Here is an 11,172-nt window from a genome sequence, read left to right as displayed (position 1 = left end):
TATTTCAGGGTTGAAATAATTTTATTCTATAGTCATTTAAAGCACATTTTGAATTTATCTCGTTTTTTAGCCTTACGATGTAAAAATTTGTCGATGGCAGCAAAATTAGCACTGCTATAAACCAGCCAATGACATATCCAATCAGATGTTTGGATCACTTTGACTAGAAATAATTGATCAAAACTGCCATAATCACACAAATCTAATAAGAAAATCATTTGTAAAAGCAATGTTTATCTAAAATTTTAGACCACTCTTTAAAGAAAGATGTCAAATAAATACCACATATTTGCATAAATGTGTCAACTTATTAAATTTTCAAATAATTAAATATGCAAATTATTAATTCAGTCTTGAATTTTTATTGTGTTTAAGTCATAACATGATACCTTATAATTAGTATTAGGGACCAAGTATTAGTGCCATAATTCAATACACAAATTACTTGATAATTATATTGATATATGTTCAATAAACTTGACAGTACCTGAATTAATTTAATAGATTTATGTATCTATATTATCTACAACTGTCAACAATTTTCTAAACTACATCAGTAATTAACTGTAGGTCTTTAAAAATTTAAACCTTTTCAAAGTCATGATTTATTCAATCTGTCAGCTGTACTCATCAGTGGGCGGGTCTAACACTACAGTGGACAATGAGATTGGTCTGCAGTAAAACTGCTGTGCAGGTCAACCAATCAGATGTTTGGCTCCGTTTGATGAGACGGGCTGTCACTTGTGATGATTTCCTGATGGACCCTATCAGAAAATACGAAATAAATCAATAAAATGGCAAGTTTAACACACAATAAATTACATCTTAAATAATAGTTTACATATTCATATAAAAATATCAATATGTTTATTTTTTCCATATTTATTCAGTTTAATATAAAACTGAATAAAACGGTTCAGTAATTTACTTTAAATTACAAAAATAAATATTTTTTTGTAAATGAAAAGTAAATTTGTATTTATTTTTGTTAAATAAAAATGTTATAAATCTTTAATGATTTTTTGGGGGGATAAATGCTTGGCATTTAAGTTAGAAAAGTATAAGCTTTGCAGTATTTATGTATTTAGTTTTTTTTTTTTTTTACTTTATTTTTGCAAGACATCCTCTTGCAGCTATGTTATTTATTTTATGAAATGGGAAGAAGTCAACAATATCAGTTTAATAAGTACTGATCAATACACGGACAGAAAATAATAGATTCTATAAACACAAATGATGCTGTTTTACAGAATCTAAATTTACAGCAGAATAACTAATCCCAGATTTGACCAACAGAGCTTTTGCTTCAGTCCTGGGTGTTTCTGCTTCCTGTCGCCCTCCCAGGTCATTCTGCCCTGGGCGTAAAGCCCCGTCGCTGCGGAATCAGAGGCTGACGTTTTATGGGATGCAGACACGAGGCGAGCTGCATCACAGCCGGATCGACTGCAGACCACTCGAAACAAGAAATGTTTTACACAGTCAGCGTTCTTTTACAGGAACTGAAATACAGATGAAACATTCTTGTTTTGCGTTACCCACAGCTGCCCTTGTGTGATTTCTTTAAATTCATATCAGAGCAGGAGTTGTCCACAGAACGAGCCCCAAGGAGGCTGGCTGTGCGAGCCAGACTCACAATGGGGCTGTGAGTGACAGCTCTGCTGCACTGCAGTGATCCCTCCGTCTCTCCAGCCCGCCGCGCCACCCTGCTTCTGCCAGAAATCTCTCCCTACACGGAGATTATCTTCGCCTTGCTACCCCATCCATTAATATCTATTCAACATTGGTTGCGAATTAATAGCCTGCAGCTTTTTTTTTTTTCTTTTTTTTTGAGGCGGCGGTGGTTGGGTTGATGATGATGCCGGAGCTGCTCCTTTGTTGTCTCCCGTCTCATGCTTGGCGGTGTTTAACCGTTACCGGTGCAGCTCACTTGGACAAATCATTAATATTGCATTGATTGTTTTTCGATTACTGAAGTTGTTTATTGATCTGAATTCACGTTTACATCAATTTATGACGCACGCATAGAGATAAAACGTCAAGGAAGAGGACTGGAAAACCGAAAGGCTTGCTGGTTTGCGTAAAGTCAAAGTGCAGATCTCCCTGTGCGATTCTGCCCTCTGTCTGCAGCATTTAAAGTGGAACTGCGGATCTCCTCGCAGCCTAATAAAGCAGAACTAGTTTGAACTGGATCAGAACTGGTTTTCTATTGATGAGGCTGCATCTTTCTCTCCGCCTCTTCCTCCTCCTCCTCCTCCTCCTCCTCATCTGTGAGCAGCAGGAGGAAGAGGAGGAGAAGGCTCAGGCAGACATCCTGCAGAAATCCTCATACCGTTGACTCAGCGTGAACATTTTCTTCTCTAAAAAAATACCTAAGAAGATGTTCTTTTTTTTTTTTCATTAGATTGGCACATCATCTACAGCGGATTCGGCTGGCTGCAGGACGCTCTGAGCATGCTCAGTGGTGCCTGCCCGGTTGGAGTGGTGCCTTTATGTGCTGCCAGTAATGTAGGGACACGAGGCTAGTGTGCATGATGGATGGGAAGGTTGTAAACACTCCTAGTGATGACACAATAAATGTTACATTTAATTTCATAACTGTAATTTTTGCCACTCACTCCAGCTGTATGCCTTGATTGCAGAGAGAAAGAAATATTCCCTTAAAATCGACTTTATTCTTTGAGATTAAAGTCGGTTTTTGATGTCAAACCAAAACTTTTAAATCAACAAATATCCTGCCAGTTATTCACAGCAGGGAACATACGCATTGGACACATCTGATTACATGTAATTCACCCCACATGTCTGTTATAATCCAGGTAATCCATGCATACACAGGAATGGAAAAATAATCCTTCAGTTACCTGGAATAACAAGGGAAGATATTGAATAAGTTTTGAATGTAAGTTTTTTCAATACTTGGTAGGAAAGTTTGTTTTGATAGCTTTAAGACATCTCCTGTTTGGAAGAACTAGTTTTACAAATGACTCAGGTGAAGTCCTGACCCATTTTGACCCACAGTTAGCCTTCATATCTTGAAGGTTTTGGAAGTGTCTTCTATAAACTCTGATCTTAGATCTCTGATGGGTTCAAGCCGTCTGATCAGTGCTTTTCTCCTGAAGTGAAACTTAAGAATTCATGGATGGGTTCCATATTTGCAGTAATAAGTAAAAAATATAAATCCTACAATGCGTGCCGTGGCTTGTTGTGCGACAGCCGTACTTTGGGCTTGTTTGAGTCTGAGTCCCTGTTAGTCGCGAGTCGGAAGATGAAGTTGGGAAGCCACTGATTCAGCTGACATTTAGGTGACGTATTTCACAGGAAGTTACAGAGATCTGATGCATGTTTGAAGTAAAAACAAAAGCTTAGCAGGTTGTGAATCATTTAAGCTCAAGCAAAGTGGGGGTCTCTGCTAACGACATATTTGGGTTTCCTCAGCTGACTGATTTCAGGATGACAGGAAAATCCTTTTCCACTTCACGTTATTTATGTTAGAAGTGGAAGTTGTGAGGGTTTTCAGAGGAGCGTTGTGAATTACACTCAGCATATGAAGTTTTCCAAACTTCTTTAATGAAAAAAACTCAGAGAAAACTCTCAGCTGCTATCTTTTAGTGTAAACATAGACATCCGAATTAAGGAGTTTTGTATGACCATCGTCCCAAACCCGTTAAAAAAATTAATTGCTTTACTTTTTGCAGATGATGTAGTTCTGTTCACAGCTGGGATGAGAGTCTGAGTGTCTTTGACTCAATGCGAGGAACGTAAGTATCTCTGCAGGAGGAATGGCAGAATGGAGGAGATTGGTGGACCATTTGGACTCTTGTTGGCTGTAATTTGTCACTACTTGATGAAGGAAAGTTGAGATAAAAATGGAAGTTGTCTATTTACCGGCCTGTCTAGGTTCTAACCCTCATGTGGTCACGATGTTCTGGATCAAGACCGACAGAAACGAGTTTCCCCTGTAAGGTGGGGTGAGAGTAGAGCTGCTGCTTCTCTGTTGATGTGGCTCCAATATCAGGCCAGAAAATCTCCTGGCCGCATCCCACTTAGAGGAGACCGAGGAAGATCCAGAAGTCTTTGGAGGGACTTTACTGTCCTTATGGCCCGTTGAATCCCCCATGAAGGGTGTGGCTGGTTAGAGGTAAATCTGGGCCTCTCTTCTGCATCCGTTACCTCAGCAACCCAATCTCAGATTAGTGGAAAACAACCAGTGGGATAGATGGACTCCAATATGTGTATGAATTAGCAGAGCAGCTGTGTGAAAGCCAAAAGAACTGAATAATGATGCTGGTAAGATGAGTGGGTGTAGTTGGGGAAGCTGCCTAAGGAACCAAACACACACAGCGTCTCCACTCAGGACGGCTGTAGAGGTTGATGTTTTTATTAAATAGAGATTTAAAACTGCTTCAGAGTTTGAGTGTGTGCATGCCGGGGCGTAAGCCCTGTAATAGACTGCTGTCCTGTTCAGAGTGTACCAAGAAAATATGTTTTGGCTGTTTTTCGCCTTCTTGTGACAATGCCTCACAGCGTTAATTCATTTATCCATTTATTCGTCACATCTACAAGGAAAACACATCTGAGGGTCGTAAATGTGAAAAGTTGAGCAGGTTGGTTGTGCTCACAAAGAACGCCGACGATGTGTGATGGTATTTTCCTATTAGCCTCGTCGTCTTGATTGAAGTGCAGAGGAAAATACAAAGCTGACATTCTGCAACCAGTGGCAATCCCATATCTTAGATCTGCCCTTCGAGATGTCAGCGCCCCCCACAGAGCGGGTTTTTATCAGAGACGCCCTCGGCGTGTTGGAACGGAAAAACTAAATGGCTGCCTGCGGCTCAGTTGTGAACATACTGTTTAAGCTGGAGGGCAGAGCCGGCCCAAGGTGCATGAGAGTTGTTTAGGGAGAGAGCACCGGACGGATGCAAGAGTCACAGCTTTAACATTAAAGTGATAATCTATGTTTGGTGACGCAGTTCAGGATCATCACCCGGTTGTGATGTACACTCATAGTTTCTTTCATTTATCAGTTTTTTATTACTCGGGCTGGAAAGAAATGGAAAAAAAAAAACTTAATTGGGGTGCAGCTGATTTTTTTTGTTGTTGTTTAGCATTCAGACCCTGACACTTTGATGCCCTGGGGAAGTGCCTTAAACTTGGTCTTACCTAAATAATTAGTTGAAATCTAAATAATGAGGCCCATAAAGTGCTTTCTAATGACCATTTCTGCAGTTATATTCTGAGCTTAACAACTCGGTTTGTCCCGCTCAGTGGCTCCCTGGGTTTCCCTGGAGAAGCTCTGCAACAGAACAATGAGTGGACGCCTCTGTGGTTCGGTGAGAGCCGTCCCGCACCGAGATGAAGGGTGGATTAAAAGGGACTGGAAGTATTGAGGATTTTCCTCCGGAGACTTTCTGACAGCTGGTTGTCGACGCAGTCAGATTCTCCAGGAGAAGATGAAAGAGAAGTTGGATTGGGGGAAGAAGTTACCGAGTTTAAACCCCCATCTGCCCCGGCAGGCTGGAGCTGCCTCAGCAGGAGCAGCAGAGGAGCCTGCCAGGTCACTGCAGGCTCCTCACCGGCCGGCGGGGCTCCTCGGCGTCTCCCTGCCTGTATCTGTTCACAGAGTCTCGCCCTGGCTGCTTTCGGAGCCAGCTTCCACACACCAGGAAGCAAGAGAGTGGCGCAGTGCTGCGACACAGCTGCCCGCCTGTCTGGACTCGGAGCGCCTCCTGCTGGTGCAGATAAGAGCCTAACAGCAGTGATGGATCACGTTTTCTGTTTTCCTTCTCCTCCTGGTGGTAATCACGGCTGTAAATAACTTTTAAAAAAAAAGGATGTTTGTATGTGTGTCTAGGCAGAGATGAGGTAAGCAGAACCAGCGTTATGTTAGAGCTTTACTTTTGTTGCCTCACAGGACAAATAAACCCAGAACTAAAGTGCGCCAGGGTTCAGAATGTTGCTCTAAAACATTTTTTATTTGTTTGGAGGAAAGGCAAAAGAAATCCTCAACTTTCTTCATATTGCTCCTTTGACTTATTTTTCATGTTATAACCACAAACGTCAATGTAATTAACTAGAGTTATGGGGTACTAACATGAAGTGGGTCATAATTCTAAATCAGAAATGTGTGACATTCATATGTTTGGAACCATCTCCACCCCGATACCCCTAAATAAAACCCAGCGTGAGCGATTCTGTTTCCTCTTCCTTAGTTATTGTAACGTCTTCTGGTCGAGAAGAAGTTAATCCTGGATATGAAACTATGTTCCCACACAAACATCAACGTGGCTCTCAAAGCTGCAGTTATTTATATTGCTTGTACCTTTTTCCTTCCACTCAACTTTCTATTAAGATGCTTGAAAACAGCACTCTGATTCTTGAAGGTGTCAGCAACCGTCTTCTCCAGGTTTGAGTAGGCCACAACTTTTTCCTGAGATCACATTTTGTATCGATAGTTTGGAATATTCAAACCTTCAGAGAAGCATTTTGGGTTTGTCATGATTAATTAACAGGTATAAAGTCTTAAAACGCACCATTCTGCGTGTGATGACTATGAGTTTTTTAATTGAAGTGAATTTATTTTTTTTCTGATATATTAAAACGCACCTGTGTAAAGCAGGACGTGAATTTGGTGATGCTAACTGCAGGAAATACTTGATGAACAGCAAAAAGCTTTTGGTTTATTTCACTATCTAATCATACTTTTTGTTTGTTTAAAGCATTTGCTGCACCACAGCTGCTTCCTTTTCCAGTGGCACTTAAATAAATTGTTGCGTTTATTCATTAAAGCAGTCACAAATCTATACTTTCTCTCTTCTATTACAGGTCACCCCCCCCTCTCCCGCAAAACAAAGAAAAAGAAAAAGGAGCAAAGACAGTTGTTTGGTGAATTTATTTATAGGTACAACATTAACACTGTAAGTGGAGCCTCTCGTGACTTGCAAAGTACATTGTTAATGAAACGGTAAGACGGTTCTCTGTTCCCTGCTGCAGTTCTCTTCATCCCCTCCTCCGCCTCCCTGCTGACGCCGCAGCTCATCCGATCCCGCCCGCCTCATCACTTTTTCCTGCAGACGCCTCGAAATCGGGGCCGAGCGCCGCAGACGTACGCCGAAGCGCGTTCACACCGTTTGCACACACCGACCTTTACCACGTGAAACGAAAGTGCTATAAATTCATGCTACAGTGCTGTGCTAAACCAAGACCTACGAGTGTTCTTGCTAAAAGTACCTTCACAGAAACAAAAACGTCTCCACGGCTGACCGTGGAGGAAACAGAACTTTCCGTTGTAAGTGACCCATCCGCTCCCACAGGCTCCGAGTCGGCTAATTACAATTATTTAAATTACAGTCAGATTGTTCTCGTCTTAAATTACTATGTCAAACTGCCGTTAATGTGAGCAGTTAAATAAACTCTGATGCTACAGTTCGAAGTGTAAACAGTGACCTCATACAACACAATCATATACAGGTGCATCCTACTGCGTCTACGTTTTACAGTCAGTTACTAGAAAGTAGAAAAACGTGTTTATGCTTCGACGAGGGAAATTCAGAGATGTGGGGATTCTCAGACGTCAGCGTCTTAAATGAGGCAAAAAAAAAAAAAAACAACAAACAAAACAAAAAAAAAACAATGACGCCCCCTGTGGTGGAAATCAGAGCTGCACCCAAATGTGATGGAAACAAATCATATAAAGTGCCTGTCGTTCAGAGAAGTTCAGATGGGAGTTTCTGTACACGTTGTAGAGGTTGGAGACGGAGCGTTGTCAGCGCAGCGTGGTGGTGGGCATGCAGTCGCACAGAGCCCTCCTCTCGGCCCGCAGCACCAGCGTCTCCGTCTGCAACAGGAAGCAGTCCAGTGTGAGAGACGTCAGGTATCTAATTTGCCTTCAGACGACATCTCGTTTTAAAGACCGCCCAAAGAAAAACAGTTCTGGTGAGAAGTTTCCATAAACTCATTATCTGAATTAGTCTTTGTCCTAATTTGGACATTTTAATTATGCGATTCCAATTTTTCAGCGGTGGATTGCTTATTAATCTGCACAGATGCAACATTAAAAAGCCAAGAATAATGGATATTTTCTGATTTGAGTTCTAACAACTAATTAGGGGTGAGCAATAGTTTTATCGCGACATTTTGTGGTATTGTGATAACAAAAGTGACAATAAGATCTAGTTATTGCTTTTCTTTTAATTAACTATATGGTTGTGACTGCATGGCACAACAATTATAGCACCACAAGCACAAATCCTGCTCTTGAAAAACATCCATTTGTAATACGGTTCTTTATGACACCACTTGGATACAAAAAGTGTGATTTAAATCACTAAACTGCACATGCCAACTGCATTTGATCATATTTTCAAATTTATTGGTATCTTTTGGTGCTTTCAGAAAATAGTAAAAATAACAAAATTAACTAATATGGACAGATTTTTTTAAGCATAATTAATTGCATGAGAACGATAAATCAAAATGATCAAGAAATGTGTCTCAATAAAAGATAAATGATATGAAAGTCAGATTGGATTTATCAAACTCAAGAGGAAACAATGATCATTTATTTGGGCTTTTAGTGAATTAATATGTCAGTTAGTTTCAGTATTTGCTGGATTAAATATATTCTAACAATCTGAGTCATGAAGCTTTAAATGTCTGTTTTCCTCAGATTATATTTTTTTGGAAAGGGAGTCGTGAATGTGAGCATCCCAGGTTAGCTTGAGCTACTCACTGAAAAGTGACAGCAGCTCCACTGGTTGTACCTGTTATAATGCCTAATTCATTTATTTTAAAGATCAATATTATCTCTCTTGTAGCTAACATGAAGCACACCCACTGGCCTTCGGTGTTGTGAAAAAGTCTTTGCCCTTTTCCCAGATTTCTCCTGTTTTCTTTTTTTGTCAAACGTAAATGGTTTGGATCATCTGAGTAGACACAAAAAGCCACTTTTAAATAATGATTTCATTTATTAAGAGATGGGGGGGGGGGGGGGGGGGAAGCTACCCAATCCAAACTGGCCTTTTGTGAAAATATAATTGTCTTCCATGTGATCAGACACAGTTTTGGTTAAATCTGTCAACACCCAGGTCTGACAGGTAAAACCAAGTAATCATGTAGAACCCGTCTGACAACACGAAGCAGGCTTAAAGGATCTCAAAAATGAGTGAACCAAACTAAATTCGATTTGTAATTCTGATATTAAAATCAGCTTGACGAGCAAAAGCATGATAAATCTTTAAGACGAAAAACTGTTTTTCACTGCAAAGTGCCTTATTTTGATTCATAAACTGACCCTATAAACTCTCCAGACGGTTGTTAAAATTTAACACTTTCAGCAGGAATTCGGTCAAGAGCTCTACTTAAAACACCCACAAGGTTAAGCAAAAAAAGATTTAGAAAAAGATGATGATCATGCTCTAATATTCTGAGCGGATTAAAAGTTTCCCTGACCCTGGCATCAAGGTTAAAAGCCGTCTTCTTCAGATCTTGCAGCGCCCTCTGCATGAACTCAAAGGCATGGCAGTCAACGCATGGACGACCTGCAAGCACAGTGTTAAGAAATGGAACAAGTTTAGCTTCTTTTTTTAAATTATTATTATTTATTCATCTATATCAACAGGCGTAAGTAATGTTAGTACAGAATAAGGTCAGCAGGTCCAATATGAGACAAAGCAGTGATCTAATAAACTGCAACAGGGGGGCACATTTAACGGGAAATGGACACAAATTTTAAATTGTACTGAATAAAAAAAAAACTGGTTCGAAAATATTGGCTAGTTATTACTAAAAGTGTTCAGCCTTTGTCTTGAATTCAGCTTCCATCTTCACGCGGAGCTACAACCATTATTAATTGTATGTTTGTTTGTGTTTTTGTCATCTTTGGTTTTATTTTAAAACCCTCGGGAGATAAAATGATCGCATTCACTACAAAGAATGACCCATAATTTCCACCGTGGGCTCCCCGTGGGATGCGGAATCATTAGCGGGAGGAAAAACATCACGAAAGGCAGACATTGTTTACACCTCTTTCAGCGTTTCACATTTTATTTTTATTAATTTTTTTAAAATCCGCCTACTTTCGGCAGGGATCACGGTCCCCGTCTCCTGATCCGCCTCAGCGGCTCCGACACAGACGAGCTGGACCGCCAGCAGAACCAGCGCTACCTGCACATATGATCCACTGGACGCCATGGCGATGGTCCGGTCAGCCTCCTGTTATTTATAGATTAGATGGTGGAAGAAAAAAAACAACATTTCAGATGAAAAGGCTACGGAGAGCGTAATAAAAAAAATAAAAAATAAAAAAAAAAGGCCGCCAGTAAATTAAATCACAAAAATATTACGGGCTTTGTTGATCAAATTTTACACGTTGAGTTCGCAGAACACCGCCTTTATAAATGCGCTATATACAGAATTATTGCGGCGTACTGCGCAGTTTTTATATTTAATTACCTTCAATGAGCCGAGGATGCTTTTTTTTTTACCCACCAGATCAGCCTTAAAATGCCCACCGAGCAATGATTTACATAGATCAGCGAAGTGCGCATGCGCCGAAGGATACCTGACAACAGCTTTTGCAGAACAGAGTTAAAACTTCCGGTGGCAGTATTCAAAATAAAGCCTTGTGCAAATAGGGGGGGGGGATTGGGAAGTATGTTGTGCGTCAGTCAAATCAAATTATACATTTGTGAAATTCTGCTTATTCTTATATATTAATTATATACAAATAAAAATTATATATAATTAATATATCATTATATTGTATACTATAATTACAACAAATTTAGATAGAATTTGACTTTTGTGCCTTGTTCTAAAACACTTTGTGATTTATATCCTCCTGACTACCAGTAGTTCATTTTTGTCCTCTGTAGAGGACATTTCTAAACGTGAATATCTCCCACCCCCTGCATTCTACTGAATTAATTCCTTTTGGTATCTGGAGGGGACATTTAGGGCTTTTCAATACCACATGTAAAGGGGTGGGACTTTTGTACGTACCTTTTTCTAATTCATAAAAATGGCATTTATCAGTAATAACACATTTTATGGGAAGAGACAAAGTAAGTGCATAAAACCTTTTATTACCTTACAAAGACTGGGATTTTTTTTAAAAAGGTGATTGAACAATATTTCATTTTCTTGGTAGTCAGGAGGATATCTTGAAAGGTGCTA

General features: G+C 40.0%; 1 protein-coding gene across 2 annotated transcripts; it reads right to left on the bottom strand.

Annotated features, from left to right (window-relative positions):
- Positions 1-6,873: 6,873 nt before the first annotated feature.
- On the bottom strand, positions 6,874-10,561 carry nicol1 (NELL2 interacting cell ontogeny regulator 1). Of its 2 annotated transcripts, none has more exons than XM_008427971.2 (4): positions 10,450-10,561; positions 10,074-10,209; positions 9,448-9,536; positions 6,874-7,834 (listed from the first exon to the last, which is right to left on the bottom strand). In XM_008427971.2, exons 2-4 carry the CDS (start codon positions 10,186-10,188, stop codon positions 7,763-7,765), a joined length of 276 nt encoding a protein of 91 aa, XP_008426193.1. In that variant the 5' UTR covers positions 10,189-10,209; positions 10,450-10,561; the 3' UTR covers positions 6,874-7,762. The 2 variants fall into 2 exon arrangements, with proteins under 2 accessions (XP_008426193.1, XP_008426194.1); XM_008427972.2 differs by having other exon boundaries at positions 10,486-10,537.
- Positions 10,562-11,172: the final 611 nt, after the last annotated feature.

This window comes from Poecilia reticulata, linkage group LG14 (assembly GCF_000633615.1).
Source record: "Poecilia reticulata strain Guanapo linkage group LG14, Guppy_female_1.0+MT, whole genome shotgun sequence".
Taxonomy (NCBI): Eukaryota; Metazoa; Chordata; class Actinopteri; order Cyprinodontiformes; family Poeciliidae; genus Poecilia; species Poecilia reticulata.
This window is presented reverse-complemented; position numbering and strand designations above follow the sequence as displayed.

What these genes read in the sequence shown, in the direction of transcription:
- nicol1 (XM_008427971.2), bottom strand. Translation starts at nt 10,188, where the DNA reads ATGGCGTCCAGTGGATCATATGTGCAGGTAGCGCTGGTTCTGCTGGCG. An exon ending in GACCGTGATCCCTGCCGAAA is followed by an intron (nt 9,537 to 10,073) that starts GTAGGCGGATTT and finishes CTGTGCTTGCAG; the next exon opens with GTCGTCCATGCGTTGACTGC. An exon ending in CTTTTAACCTTGATGCCAGG is followed by an intron (nt 7,835 to 9,447) that starts GTCAGGGAAACT and finishes TTCCTGTTGCAG; the next exon opens with ACGGAGACGCTGGTGCTGCG.